The sequence below is a fragment of the Jaculus jaculus genome, chromosome 9 (assembly GCF_020740685.1).
Source record: "Jaculus jaculus isolate mJacJac1 chromosome 9, mJacJac1.mat.Y.cur, whole genome shotgun sequence".
Classification (NCBI taxonomy): Eukaryota; Metazoa; Chordata; class Mammalia; order Rodentia; family Dipodidae; genus Jaculus; species Jaculus jaculus.
In genome coordinates this window covers 118,895,588-118,911,023 of record NC_059110.1, presented here as the reverse complement: position 1 = coordinate 118,911,023, position 15,436 = coordinate 118,895,588, and the positions used below count along the sequence as shown (strand labels likewise).

General features: G+C 49.3%; 1 protein-coding gene across 1 annotated transcript in view; it reads left to right on the top strand.

Moving 5' to 3' along the window:
* The window catches only part of Rnf213 (ring finger protein 213), a 118,527-nt gene extending 104,991 nt beyond the window's left edge, over positions 1–13,536 (top strand). Inside the window, exons 56-67 of the mRNA XM_045159438.1 lie at positions 591–771; positions 2,044–2,135; positions 3,558–3,809; positions 5,447–5,579; positions 5,982–6,065; positions 6,278–6,458; positions 6,675–6,876; positions 7,343–7,420; positions 8,327–8,521; positions 9,160–9,249; positions 9,341–9,519; positions 11,594–13,536. Coding sequence (XP_045015373.1) covers positions 591–771; positions 2,044–2,135; positions 3,558–3,809; positions 5,447–5,579; positions 5,982–6,065; positions 6,278–6,458; positions 6,675–6,876; positions 7,343–7,420; positions 8,327–8,521; positions 9,160–9,249; positions 9,341–9,519; positions 11,594–11,747 — 1,821 coding nt within the window. The 3' untranslated portion in view covers positions 11,748–13,536. The remainder of the gene's footprint in view (positions 1–590; positions 772–2,043; positions 2,136–3,557; positions 3,810–5,446; positions 5,580–5,981; positions 6,066–6,277; positions 6,459–6,674; positions 6,877–7,342; positions 7,421–8,326; positions 8,522–9,159; positions 9,250–9,340; positions 9,520–11,593) is intronic.
* The last annotated feature ends 1,900 nt before the right edge of the window (positions 13,537–15,436 follow it).

The window sequence follows — 15,436 nt, the reverse complement described above, 5'->3', positions numbered from 1 at the left end:
CTTGCAAAGCAAGCACTTTACCGAGTGAGCCTTCCACTTTTTCTTTTAAACAGACACCAAGTAGTTGTCTATGTTTAAAAGGGACCAGGTGACATCTCTGTAATCAAGGGGTACAAATCAGATCACAGAATCCACTTTCGGGTAGAACTGTGTCCTCAGTGCACACCTGGGTGTCGAGAGGCTGGTGGGACCCTAAGCCCTCCATGTCTTCACTGAAGCCCTAGGGAAGGGGTGCAGATCAGATTGCAGAATCCACTTTCAGGTAGAACTGTGTCCTCAGTGCACACCTGAGCATGGAGAGCCTGGTGGGACCCTGTGCCCCCCATGTCCTCACTGAAGCCCTAGGGAAGGAAACAAGAGCACACGTGTTAACTTCACGCCGACACTAGCCAGGAGGGAAAATGTGCCCAGCTCCTGCCAGCAGCCTAGCTCCCTCGCCCAGTGATCTTCTGCCTCTGCCTGGGTCACCCCATGGCTGCACTTTTGACGCCAGCCTCTGACTTGATGCTTGTATCTCACTCCTCAGCTCTCCACCCACTCTGCACACGCAACCTCCTAACAGTTCTATGTCCTTGACCCCCCCCTTCCAGGACCTGATAAACATCATTAAGCCTCCAGTGCAGGACCCACAAGGGTTCCTGCAGCAGCACATCCACAGAGACCTGGAGCAGCTCACCACGACTCTGGGCAGGAGTGCTGATGAAACCATCCACGTGGTGCACCTGGTCCTGCGAAGGCTTCTCAGGGAGCAAGACCACGCCTCTAACCAGGGTAAGAAAAGGGATGGGGACTGGGGTGGACTGGGCTCCTGGTGAGTGAGACCCATGACCTTGAGCCGGAAGCGGAGTCTGTGATCCTAGCGCTTGGAGAATGCCTGCGCACAGCTACGGACCCTCTGCCCTGGAAGCCCGTGTCAGCCAAAGCAGGCCCTGCGCATCCAGGAGCCAGTCACTGTCCCAGTCTGCTTTCCAAAACCACCACAGTCCTGCACAGACCTGCTGCATGCCCAAATTTGCCCACAAGCATGAGGATCTGAGTTATAATTCCCAGCACCCACAAGACTCTGGGTGGGTGTGGTGGCCACCCATAATCCAAGTACTTGGGAAGCCAAGACAGGGGATCCCTGGGGCAAATTGACTAGCTAGACCAGCAGAGTCAATGAGTCCTCCATTCAAGCGAAAGACTTCATCTCAATAGAGACTGAGAACAATTGAGGAAGATACTCTTGACATCAACCGCTGGCCTCCACATGCACACGTGCACACACAAATGCATGCACATACAACCCACACATCCCACATGCAAGAAAAGAAAACAAAGCGGCCCTTTTGTTTTTGGTGGCACTGGGGATTGAACCAAGCACCTTGCACATGCCAGGCAAATGCTACCACTGGGCAACGCCTGAGCTCTGTACATGTCTTCCTAAATGATCAGTGTGAAGACAGTGCTATCTTAAAACAAATGATAACAGCAGCGGTAGAAAGTGCTGCCCAGAGCATCTGCCTCTCCAGAGGCTTCTGTCACTGGTCACATCACCATGCATTTTCCATTGAACCTGATCTCATTTTATAGAAAACCTGTCATTCTGGTGTGATTTCACACAAATGCAGGAGTCCTAGAAGCAAGCCGCCACCTCGAACTCCATGTCACCTCCACAGGTCCTGCCTGCAGCCCAGGGGTAGCTGATGCAGTGACTGACGGCAGCACTGGCCACTATCACTGTGCCCCTAGACTTCTGAGTTCTGCCCTTAGTAATTTTATCCAAAGTGGCTTCCTTCTGAGAATGACAGGGGTCAGAGGGATTTTCTGAGGTTGGGTGGGTGGTGGCAGCAGAAATTTTTTTTAACATCCTTAGGGTATCTTAGGAGGGTGTATCTCAGGGTGGTCTCAAGCTCCCAGTGATCCTTCGACCTCTGTCTCCCAAATGCTGGGATTAAAGTCATGTGCCCCCGCACCCTGATACTTTCCGTTATTTTGAATTTAGTACGCAAGCAGCTGTGGCTGGTTCTTTGGACGACCCACACATTTTGGTCTTCTTTGTAGGAGTGTTAAATTTCAATGCAGAATTGTCAACCAAAGGACACAGAAACAACTGGGAGAAACATGTAGATGTTCTTCTTTCATCTGAACTGAAGGTGAGTAGTGACGGCAGCTTCCGGCTTCCATCTGTGGTGACGCCCTCCGTGCACCCACGGAGTACCTGACAGCCACCCTCCTCAGGGAGGCTCTGCAACAGCCACTGGCTGAGCCTCAGATTTCAGTGCCCTCTCTCCCCTACCTAGGGCAGCCATCGCTGTATACAACAGGATGCAAGGATAAGAGTCAGAGAAGTGAGGGCTAGAGAGATGGCTCAGCAGTTAAGGCACTTGGCTGCAAAGCCTAATGGCCTGAGTTCAGTTCCCCAGGACCCTCATAAAGCCAGATGTACAAAGTGGTACATGCATTTGGAGTTCATTTGCAGTGGCTGGAGGCCATGACATGCCCATTCTCTCTGTCTGTCTCTCTTCTCTCTCTTTGCTTGCCAATAAATAATAATTTTTTAAATGTATTTCTTTTTAAAAATTTTTTGTTATTTTTTATTTATTTATTTGAGAGTACAGAGAGAGAAAGATGCAGACAGAGAGAGAGAGAGAGAGAGAGAGAGAGAGAGATAAAGAGAGAGAGAATGGGCATGCCAGGGCTTCCAGCCACTGCAAACAACTCCAGATGTGTGCACCCCTTGTGCATCTGGCTAATGTGGGTCCTGGGGAATCAAGCCTCGAACTGGGGTCCTTAGGCTTCACAGGCAAGCACTTAACCGCTAAGCCATCTCTCCACCCCAATAAATAATTTAAGAAAAGAGTCAGCCAGGCATGGTGGCACATGCATTTAATCCCAGCACTCAGGAGGCAGAGGTAGGAGCATCACTGGGAGTTGTTTTTTTTTTTTAATTTTTGTGTTTATTTTATTTATTTATTTGAGAGCAACAGACAGAGAGAGAAAGAGACAGAGAGAGAGAGAGAGAATGGGCACGCCAGGGCTTCCAGCCACTGCAAACTAACTCCAGATCCATGTGCCTCCTTGTGAATCTGGCTAACGTGGGTCCTGGGGAATTAAGCCTCGAACCAGGGTCCTTAGGCTTCACAGGCAAGCACTTAACTGCTAAGCCATCTCTCCAGCCCATCACTGGGAATTTGAGGCCACCCTGAGACTACATAGAGGATTCCAGCTCAGCCTGAACTAGAGTGACACCCTGCCTTGAAAAACCAAAAGAGAGAGAGAGAGGAATGAAATAATCATCTAGAGACCCACCAGAAATGCATGACAGTCATGGATTGGTGACTCCTCTTTTCATCAAGACCATCGTTGAGACTAAGCAAGTTGGTAGATGAAGTCAAATGAAAGAAGAAGAGTGAAGTGCAGGGCTCTGAGCTTCCTTCCAGAGCAAGGACCACAGAAGTCAGAGGCAACAGGACGAACGGGGTGGTCGGTCTGAGCCACTGGAAGAGCCCCTGGGTGTCCTAGCCTGTGTGTGGCAACGTCTCACTCCCAAAATTCTGTATCATTTTCCTCTCCAGGATCTTGACAAGACCCTGCCAAACATAAATGCCCTCATCAGCCAAGATGAGCGCATCAGCTCCAACCCCGTGGCCAAAATCATCTATGGGGATCCGGCAACCTTCCTGCCCCACCTGCCCCAGAGAAGTGTGGTCCACTGCTCGAAGGTCTGGAGCTGCAGAAAGAAGGTCACAGTGGAGTACCTCCAGCACATCGTGGAGCAGAGCAATGGCCAGGAAACCGTGCCCGTCCTCTGGCGGTTCCTCCAGAAGGTACACCTCTCGTGGTGCCTAACTGACTCCCTTTTCCTGTGCAGATATCCCGCAGGGACCAGGAGCCTCAAGTTCTCGTTCAGAATAATAATCCCTGCAGACAGAACATAGCAGGCAGCGCTGTGGCTCTAAGAGAATGGTGGTGGCAGGAGACCTGCACCGGTTTCTTTTTCTTTTTTTTTTTTCAAGGTAGGGTTTCATTGTAGCCCAAGCTAACCTGGAATTCACTATGTAGTCTCAGGGTGGCCTCGAACTCACCATGATCCTCCTACCTCTGGCTCCCGAGTGCTGGGATTAAAAGCGTGCGCCACCACGCCCGGCAAGCGTTGGTTTCTTCACTGGCTCTCTGACTGGGCTGCAGCGGGGTTTCGCTGACACGCTGACTGGCTTCCCTGGTGGCTGCGGGCACTGAGCATCTCCATGTGTCTGCTGGCTATTTGCATTCCTTCTTCTTTTTGTTTTCTTGTTTGTTTTTGTATTTTTTTTCTCTAGGTAGAGGCTCGCTCTAGCCCAGGTTGACCTGGAATTCACTGTGTAGTCTCAGGCTGGCCTCGAGCTCCCGTGATCCTCCCACACCTCTGCCTCCCGGCGCTGCTTCACCACACTCACCGGACTACTATTTGCATTTCTTTTGAGAAGTCTGTCAATTCATTTAATTTGCCATTTTTAATTGGATTTCTTATGTTTTTAAATTTTTTTTTTAAACTTTATTTTTATTTATTTATTTGAGAGAGAAAGAGGCAGAGAGAGGGAAGGAGGGAGAGAATGGGCGCACCAAGGCCTCCAGCTACTGCAAAGGTACTCCAGATCCATGCACCCCCTTGTGCATCTGGCTTATGTGGGTCCTGAGGAATACAACCTGGGTCCTTTGGCTTTGCCAGCAAACGCCTTAACCATTAAGCAATCTTTCCAGCCCCTCTTGTGTGTGTGTGTGTGTGTGTGTGTGTGTGTGTGTGTGTGTGTGTGTGTGTTTTAAATAAGTTTTTGAATTCTTCGCTGTTCTGGCTATTAACCCTTTGTCAGGTGAGTAACTGGCAAGCTAGTCTGTTGACTATTTTCTGTGCAAAAAAAAAAAAAGACTTTCACTTTGATATAATCCCATTTGACAAATTTGCTTTTGAGATCCTATGAGAAAATCAGCACGTTCTTCTCGTAGTTTCTGAGTTTCGTGTCTTCGTGTAGAATTCGCGGTCCATCTTGAGCCGATCTTTGTACAGGGTGGGAGACAGGGTCCAGTCGTCAAGGCAGCTGCCTTCCAGTGGATGTGGTGCATAGGCTTGACCTCAGGAGGACAGGGCTGCAAACTGTTTGCACCCCATCCTGAGTGCAGGGAGCGTGACCTAACATGGACAGCCAGTCACGGGTACTTACAGGGTGCCCTGGTTTGTTTTTTTTTTTGTTTTTTTTTTTTGGTTTTTCGAGGTAGGGTCTCACTCTGGCTCAGGCTGACCTGGAATTCACTATGGAGTCTCAGGGTGGCCTCGAACTCTCGGAGATCCTCCTACCTCTGCCTCCCGAGTGCTGGGATTAAAGGCGTGCGCCACCACGCCCGGCAGCCCTGGGGTTTATATGCCCAACAGCACCTCTTAGGTACCTGGAGGAATTGACACTGACTTCTTGTGCCTTCCCATCTTCAGGAAGCAGAACTGAGGCTGGTGAAATTCCTGCCTGAAATTTTGGCTCTGCAAAGGGATCTAGTGAAAAGATTCCAGAACGTTTCAGACGTGGAATACCATTCCATCAGAGGCTTTATTAGCAGTCACAGCTCAGGTATGACTCTACCCCAGCTCCAGTGCCTTTTATGTTAAACAGGTGGTCCAACAGGATTACTGGCTGGGGCTCGGGATGTAGCTCAGTGGGCAGAGAGCCTTTCTCATGCATTTGAAGCCCTGGGTTCAATCGCAACCACAATGCGCTGGGCGTAGTGACAAATACCTGTAATCCCTGAGGTCTGACGGTGGAGGGATGTTGGTCACACATTCAAGATCACCCTAAGGAAAGAGGGTTGCTGTTGGGGGTGTGGGCTCAGCAGCAGGTCTCTGTGTCCTAAGCTTTCAGTGTGAGGGGAAAGGGCCCTGTGGGTGCTACTCCAAGCAGGAAGGCGCAGAACTGGGTCCACCCAGAGCTTGTTACTGTTCTCAATTGATTCACACCAAGTGATTTGTCCCACAGCTGGGCTGAGGCAGTTGTTTCTTGACCGGATCACTATCTTCCTGTCTACGTGGAACGCATTGAGGCGGTCACTGGAGACCAGTGGTAGGTGTCCCTCTGCCCCCCAGCAGAGTCATAAGATGTGCACCTACTGCTCCGCAGTCTTCTTGAATCCACAAATAGGGACTCAAGAAGGAGTCAGCCCTCCTGAGGTTGGAGGAAGCTCGTTAAGACTGGCTCAGTGGAAGGGGCACGTCTCGGGCTGAAGTGGTGCAAGGCACATGACCTTCTGCTCAGTAATAATCCTGCGTTTCCAGGTGAGATCAAGCTACACCAGAACTACTGCCGCTCTGATTTGGATCTGGACACTGACTTCGAGGTCATCCTACCACGTCGACGGGGGCTGGGCCTCTGTTCAACTGCTTTGGTCAGCTACTTGATAAGCCTTCACAACGAAATGGTCTCCACGGTGGAAAAGTTCTTCAAGGAAAACAACAGGTGTGGGAGCAAGCAGAGCACAGTGGCTGGCCAGCCCCAGGCCTCCAGGCCCCTTCCCGTGCCAGCTCTTGACCTGGCAGCTTCTCCTTCTGCAGAGCCCCTCATGGGCATATGGCTTTCCCCTGCTTAAACCACGAGGACCCCCATGCACCCTAAAGCCCAGGGCCCCATGTTTCTGCCCCTGACGTCGTCAAGCATGAGTCTTGTGTCTCTCAGCTACTCTGTAGATGCCTCCGAGGTGACCGACCTGCACGTCATCAGCTACGAGGTGGAGCAGGACCTGATTCCACTGATTCTCTCCAACTGCCAGTACCAAGTGCAGCAGGGCGGGGAGACCTCGCAGGAGTTTGACCTGGAGAAGATCCAGAGGCAGATCAGCGGCCGCTTCCTCCAGGGCAAGCCCAGGCTGACCCCCAAGGTGGGGGAGCCCCCCTGCCAAACATGCACTGGGTGTCTGTCATTAACAGGGATCCCTTTGTGTGTTTTGAGGGAAGGGGATCAGAGTGACCTGTGCCACAGTCTCGTCTGTGCCATCTCCTTCCCATCCACAGCATCCACAGCCACCTTCCCACCAGTGTCCTAGCTGTCACCCCTCAGCACTTTCCACATTGCCATCTGCGTCTCAGGGCCCCATGGGAGACCTCACGTCTCAGTGGACACATTTGACTCAGTTTTCTACTCTAGTTAATATCATTACCAAGGAGCCCTGCCACATTGCCCCCATTCCTACACACACACATGCACACACACACACGCGCACACACGCACGCGTGGCCTGCTGTACCACAAGTGTCCCAGTTAGCTGAGCACCACTGTTGGGTTATTGTGAAAGCCTGGACCTGCCGTGGACTGCATTTGCAAGACTCTTTCCTTTGTCACTTTAGGGACTACCCACGCTGGTATACAGACATGACTGGAACTACGAGCATCTCTTTATGGACATCAAGAGCAAAATGAAACAGGTACTCATGACTGCCCTTGTGCTTTGCTGGATGGCGCGGTCCACTGACAGCCTGAGCCTCATCCGGGTGTCTGCTCTGAGCACAGGAGTTTTGGTGACTCTCTAAGAACGCTCGGGGCTCCGAAGAGTCCAGGACTCTGAGCAGAGAAGCAAGCGGGACAGCAGGTTTCCATCTTGAGTTTAAACACATTGACTCCTCATGGAGCTGATTTCTTAGAACCAAGTCACAACCACATATAGTGAGGTGAAAGGTCCAGACAGCTTGCTTACTCTACTGTTTTCTTATCAACGCTCATGGGGAGATGAAGAGCTGTGTATCTCCATATCCTCATGGGACTGTTTTTTTGTAAGCAAGTGCCTTTAACGCTAAACCATCTTCCCAGCCCAGAACTTTTATTTATTGTTGTTCTTGTTGCTTTGTGTTTGCATGTGTATAGCTGCACAGGTGCATGTGGAGGCCAGAGCTTGACACTGGGTGTCTTCCTCATTTGATGCAGAAACCGGTCTCTCATGTGTTTGCTCCCTGTTCTGGCTAACCAGCACACCCAGGACCTTCCGTCTCTGCCTCCAAGCACTGAGATTACATATTGGTGGGCTGCCTCGTCCACCTAGTATTCCCACGGGTGCTGGGGATCCAGACCCAGGTCCTTCTGCTTCACAGCACACACTTAGCCCTGAGCCAGCTGACCAAGCCCCTCACAGGTTGTTTTGATGATTTAGTGAATTTGTGTCCATTAATGTTGAGATGGGAATGCTGCCTACACTTAGCACCAAGTGTCAACTGGTTGTGGTGGTTATTGGCCAGTCTGTCCCACCCATGGCTGGGGCAGTGACAAAGTTAAGATCCTCTCAGGCAGTGAGGAACAAGGAGCCAACTATGGTCCCTGATCTGTTTTTGGATTCCCAGAACCCACTCCCCAACTCGGTCGTGAATGCTATCAGTGGACAGCTACAGTCCTATAGTGATGCCTGTGAAGCCCTGTCTCTCATAGAAGTCACCCTAGGCTTCCTGGGCACAGCTGGTGGGGATCCCAGCATGGGACTGAATGCATACATCCAAGATGTCCTGCAGATGGGTGACCAGACAACTCTGGTTTTAAAGGTGGGTCCTAGTTCTGGGCCTGGTGGTATATTCTTATAATCCGAGGTTCAAGTAAAAAGAGTGCAAGTTTGAGGCCAGCTTGAGCTATAGAGTGAGTTCAAGGCCATACTGGGCTAGTTAGCAGGGGCATGTCTCACAAAAACAAAAATGAAACAAACAAGTAAGGTGGTTCCTGCTGGAAGGCTTGGTGTGGGAAGTTGGCATTGCTCTCCTACAAGTGCCCTGCTTCCTACCAGCATGCTCTTATGCAGGGCGTAGCATGCGAGCACCCCAGAAAAGGGTTGTCAAAAGCAGTTCTCACCCAGCCAGTCAGTCCACAGTGCGAACAAACCTGGAACAGTAGAGACAGATACCTAGATGGTGCTGATCATTAGGCAGGGCCCACCACATGTGACAGGACGCATGTGCAGACCCATGCATTGTGAGGTGTCATGGATGCCTGAATTGCTAAAGGGAGGGGAGATTGTCAAGTATTTGCGAGACAGAGCAGTTGAAGTGCGCAGGCCCTCAGAGCTAGGGAAATGGAATGAGTGCAAGGCAGAGGTCGGGGAATAGCAATAGCATTCAGATTCCTCCACGGACCTGGGTGACAGGCCGGGGACCCCTGCCTACAACTTGGAGCTCTGTTCCTCTTTCAGGCCTTAAGCAGATGTCAGTTAAGACACGCCATTGCCCTCTGGCAGTTCCTATCTGCACACAAGTCTGAACAGCTGCTGCGGCTGAAGAAAGTGAGGCTCGCTCGGGTGCCTTCCCCAGGGGCGGGAGCTGCGCCCTCCTCCAGCTAGCTCTGCAAGCCCTGCCTGCTGGTCTTCTTTTCAGGAGCCGTTTCGGGAAGTCAGTGTGAACTACAAGGAAGGCCTCAGCTCACAGCACACCAGGCTCCTGAACACGTTCCTGAATCAGGCAGGCCTAGACGCTTTCCTCCTGGAGCTTCACGAGATGATTGTGCTGAAACTCAGAAGACCCCAGCCCCAGGACAGCTTCAACCCCACGTGGAGGTATGGCCTTGCGTGCGTAGCTACTGGCAGGGCAGAGGCCGCGAGATGTCCTCGCGTCCCGTAACCTTCATTAGAGGTGCAGGCAGTGCTGTCTTCCCAGGATCCTGCTATTTTTTGTTTTTATTTTGATTTATTTATTTGATAGTCACAGACAGAGAGAGAAAGGCAGAGAGAGAGAGAGAGAGAGAATGGGTGTGCCAGGACTTCCAGATGCCTGCGCCCATTTGTGCATCTGGCTAACGTGGGTCCTGGGTAATTGAGCCTCAAACTGGGGTCCTTAGGCTTCACAGGCAAGCGCTTAGCTGCTAAGCCAGCTCTCCTGCCCAGTCTCATGTTCTTCTTATAACAAGTGGACACACTGTGTTAAACAGATGTGCATTTTGAAGCTGGTATAAAAAAGCTACACCAATGTGTAAAGGCTACAGGCAAACACTCGCTATTCATCTTTTCCATCTGTGCTAATCAAATGGACAGAAGCCGGCATCTCCTTCTTACCCACATCCCATTTAATGTGCCCTCTGGTTTTACTTCCTCAGCCATGCCTGTCATCTTCTCAACTGCTGGGTTTTTTGTTTTGTTTTGTTTTTTAATTTTACAGAGAGAGGGAGAGAGAATTGGCATGCCAGGGCCTCAGCCACTGCAACTGAACTCCAGATGCTTGTGCCACATAGTGAGAAAGTGCAGCCTTGCACTTGCCTCACCTTTGTGTCTGGCCTATGTGGGGTCTGGAGAGTTAAACATGGGTCCTTAGGCTTCACAGGCAAGCACCTTAACCGCTAAGCCACCTCTCCAGCCCTCAACTGCCATTTGTTATTTAAAAATATTTTAGGGCTAGAGAGATGGTTTGGTGATTAAGGCACTTGCCTGCAAAGCCTAAGGGCTCAGGTTCGATTCCCCAGTACCCATATAAGCCAGATGTACAAGGTGGTGCATGTGTCTGGAATTTGTTTGCAATAACTGATTCTCTATCTGCCTCTTTCTCTCCTTCTTGCTCTCTCAATAAATAAATGAAAATAAAGTATTTTTAAAATATTTATTTTTAATTATTTGAGAAAATGACAGATAGAATGGGCACACCAGGACCTTTGACCACTGCAAAAAAACTCCAGATGCATGTGGCACCCTGTGCATCTGGCTTATGTGGGCACTAGGAAATTGAACCTGGATCCTTAGGCTTCACAAGCAAGCACCTTAACCATTAAGCCATCTTTCCAGAACTGCCTTTTGATAGCTTTTGGTTATTTTCTTTGAGGCAGTTTCTCTCTTTTTAGTGTCTGTAAAAGCCCTTTATATCAAACAGAATCTAGTGTTTTTATCTACATGTGTTGCGAATACTCTCAGGCTTTAAATTTAGGAAGTCAGATCTGACAGATCTTCCTATAAAACCTCTACAGGTACACTGGTAAGGGTCTTCCTTACTACCCCCAGGTTGTAAAATATTCCTCTTTCTGATTGTCATAGTTCTGTGATATATTTGTTTTGTTGGCCAATTTCATGTGTAGCATGCTGTGAGAACTAAACCTCACTCTTTATTTTGTGGCAGGATCTTATACTCTGTAGCCTCAGCTGACCTTCAACTCAATCCTCCTGCCTCTTCCTTCCAAGCACAGGGTTTCCAGGTGTGCATCACCATGCTCAGCTACTTTAGTTTCTCTCATCAAACTTGTCTTCCTTAGCAATCCATTTTTTCTTCCAGTACACTATATGGAGTGCACGCGCACATGCGTGTGTGTGTGTGTGTGTAAAATACCTGTATTCTTGAGATTGTTCAAGTCTTTACTGTCCTGGACTCGTCCTATTCCTCCCTGAAGAATCTGTAATGCAACTACAAAGCTTCTGCTGTCCACACAGCCCCTCAGATCCCAGTGTCTGCAGCCGTCTGGCTGGGCTTTGTAGAGGAGACCCCTTCTACCAGGGGCCACTGTGGGCCCAGGCTTTGAGCCCAGTTCAGGAGCTCAGCTGACCTAAGTGGACCCTCTGTATGTCTGACTCTGGTGAGCCCCTTGGTCCTGCTGATGACTGGAATGTGTGGCCACTGACTGGACCCTGATGTTACTGTTTCTTGGTTTCACAGCCTCAGGGACACTCTGGTAAGTTACATGGAGACTAAAGAGAGTGATGTTCTTCTCGAAGTGGAATCCCAGTTCCCAGAAGAGATACTTATGTCCAGCTGCATCACAGTGTGGGAAGCAGCTGCCAAACGGAAACAGGACCGGCAAGCGAGGTAGAGCAGCTCTGGCTTCGGACACGACGGAAAAGTCCAGTCCTACGGTCTCCCCGTAGAAGTCCCAGTGTGGCCTGTGTCCTTTGTGCATGGCCAGAGGGAAAAGTGTGGGTGCAGCACTGACTTCAAAGTCAGCGTGCACTATTAAAACCAATAGCCTTTGGAGAGCAAAGCTTCTTCACAGATGACAGAAACTGGAAATCAACCACCTCCTGTGCATTCCAAGAGAAACAAAACAAAAAAAAGTTGTACTGCGGTCATGGGCACATCCACTCCTTCCTTGTTAAGACTGCCAGCCAGGGACCACGTCCTTTATTGTCACCAGGGGAAAACACAAGGCTGGTGATAGTTGTTTATTCTATTCTATTCTAGCCTATCCTATCCTATCCTACATGCACAGTAAAGAAGCTGGTTTTCTTCTTTCTACTAGTCCCTTAACCGAGTCCTATGCATATATTTTCTTAGTTTCCAAGACGTGAACCAGTGCCACACTAACACAAGGAAGTCGAGGGTGCCTGTACAGGTCTTTTAATTTTTTTTTTTTTTTATTATTGACAACTCTGCACATGTCTTGAGGCCACATGAACAAAGGCTGATGCAGACCCCATAATGAGTCACTGCCAAGTTCCAAAGGTCAAAGCCAAATGCTGAGAACCCTGGACTAGGAGTGAGGGGTGTAGGTATGTGGCACAACGTGCCCTGCCTGTACTGCACAGACTTGGGTTCTTCCCCAGCACTGCAAACAGGACAGGCACGGAAGTCGAGAAGGACAAGAAAATAAGCGGATTGTTGGCCAGGACTCCTTTCGAATCTCCTGATATTGAGATTCTGACAACTTATTAATGTAGACCTCAACCAAACGTGTCTTTGGAGGTGCTGTGGAGTTTCTGATATGTCCAACAAACATGTAGTTGTGGTGTGATGTGAGCTTCCCAGAGTACATGAGTATCTGACCTCTTCCTGGGTCTTGGCCAAGGTTGAGACTTGGAGACAAAACCGACTGGAGGAAGGCAAAGAGCTCCCCCTGTTCTCACACTGCTTTTCTCACCGTGTCATCTCCTTTTTTGTCAGAATCTACTTGGGTACCCCTCACCCCTCTGGAGTAATCCTATTCCTGGCAGCTCCCAATTGCACTGGTGTCAAGGCAGCCAGTGTTTTACAAATTGGATGCTATGTCCATCACATACGTTCTTAGTTAGGAACTCAATAAACTTGAAGTCTTGGGCCCAAGTCCTTTTGAGCTACAAAAATGGAGAATGGTGGTCATGAGCAGGGCCAGGACCTGACACCACCAGCAGTCCAGCAGGAACTGAGCTCTGCTCTAACACTCTCCTCAAAGCACCTGACCAGACCCAAGGGAACTCATTTTACAACATGCATTTGCATCTAGCTATCTATGACTGTCTTATGCCATACTATGCAGAGCGACCCTGTCCCCAGATGTCTGGATCTTGGGGTGCCTACTGACTGTATGCTACAGGGCTTGCTGGCTGCTCAACTTGCCTTCGAACTCCTGTGATACCTCAGAGCTGGGGCTTTGCTCACCCTGGCGGTCAGGGCAGCTCAGACCCACAGTATCTTGCTGTGAATCCCTCTCTCCTCTCTTGGGCTGGGAAATTTTTCTGTCATGAAGAATTTTTAAATTGTTTCATTTTGTATGTTATGCTTTTAAACCCTTAACTGTCTATGTAGCATTACCTTGTTGGTACAGAAATACATTGGCCTAACACAGGCAAAAGTAAACTGCATTGTACTATTAACCTGTTTTAATAAACTTGAGCTTTGCTGCTAAAGGATCCTTCTTGGGAGGGGGGCACAGCTTCTACTGTCAGCATGAAGACCTCGGCTAAGCTTTTAGAAATGATCCGTTTCTTGCGGAAATGTTCTTACAGTAGTGTCTGCGTGGAGGGTTCAGAACAAGAAAACCTTCATTCTGATTTATAACATGACAAGTATTTCCTTGGGACGAAAGGACAGCCGGACTGCTTGTCTTCGGTGAAGTCAGCACTGCTCCCATGTCCTTGGTCTCAGAGGGAGCCCTCTGCCAAAGGGACCTTACTGAAACGAGCCAAGCTTGGGCTGCCAGTGAATAGGGATGACAGCTGGTTGTCAGCAAATTGGGTTGTGGGATGAGAGATCCGTTAGTCATAGGAGATAAGACAGCAAAATAGAAATGGTCAAATTACATACCTTCCCTAAACTAAGATGTTGCCACATGTTAACTGAGGTAGCTGGGGGTTCTTCCACCATTCCCACGTGTTCGGGCACCTCCATCAGAGGTACAAACTCCCAGTGATAAGTCACTGTGAAGAAATGTTCCGCTCTTAGGGTCAAGCCAAGTTATCCAAGTCTAGGTACATCCGTGTGCATTAGCGTGTGAAATGCAAATGGAAACGTGGTGGTGTTGTATAATTTTCTGGGGGAAATGAACAAGCATCTGTCCATCCCATATAGGGCACTGACAGACAAAGCGTCCCTCAGTCTAGCTTAGTGAATAAATGAGTGCACTGGGCTTGCGGGAGCATGGGTGGCTCAAAGACAGCTGCATCACCAAAAGGCTCCACAAACGTGAGCGGTGAGTTGGGAAGCTGACTCCAGGGACTCCCTGCCCAATTAGGCAGCTCCACCCTGGAGAAGACCCTCATGAGTCTTAAGAGTACGGAGTGCTGCGGTCAGGTTCGCATTGCTGGCAGCAATCACCCGACCAAGAGCAGCTTGTGGGAAAAAGGTTTATTTTGGCTTATAGGCTCAAGGGGAAGCTCCATGATGGCCGGGGAAAATGATGGCATGAGCAGAGAGTGGTGATCACCCCCTGGCCAACATAAGGTGGACAATAGCAACAGGAGAGTGTGCTAAACACTGGCAAGGGAGGGAATACATGCATGATACTGAAAACCTACAACAGGGGTAGTTATGAGCCCTACGGGTGTAACGTCTGCTGGTGTCTGGCTAAATGTAGATACTATGCTCATCAAACTGCTCAGTAAGCACTTCTCTTAATGTTTATACTCATATATTAATGCTACTCTCACTTTTGGTTAGAGAAGCTTCTCTTTTCAGATGACAGTGACCTTGGGATGACTCAGAAGGCACCATAGTGCTGAGAAGTGACAGGGGAGTGCTCAGCACTGAAATATCTCTATCACATCTTCCAAGGCTCAGGGTCCATTGCGGAAGAGGGAAGAATGTAAGAGCCAAAGGAAGGGTAAGACTCCTTACATCATGCTCCTCCAGACACAAAATGGCCTGGATATCCATGACCTCACAGTGCCTGACACTACCTACACAAGACGATCATAATATGAGGAAAAGATCATGACATCAAAATAAAAGAGACTGATTGAGAAGGGAAAGGGGTATGATGGAGAGTGGAGTTTCAAAGGTGAAAGTAGGGAGAGGTAGGGAATTACCATGGGATATTGTTCACAATTATGGAAGTTGTCAATTAAAAAAAAAAAATAGGGCTGGAGAGATGGCTTAATGGTTAAGGTGTTTGCCTGCAAAGCCAAGGATCCAGGTTTGATTCCCCAGGACCCACGTTAGCCAGATGCATAAGGTGGTGCATGTGTCTGGAGTTCGTTTGCAGTGGCTCCTGTGCAGCCATTCATTTTATCCCTTCCCCCCTCCCTCTCTCTCTCCCTCTCTCAAATAAATAAATAAATGTATTTTTAAATAAATTTAATTTAAAAATCA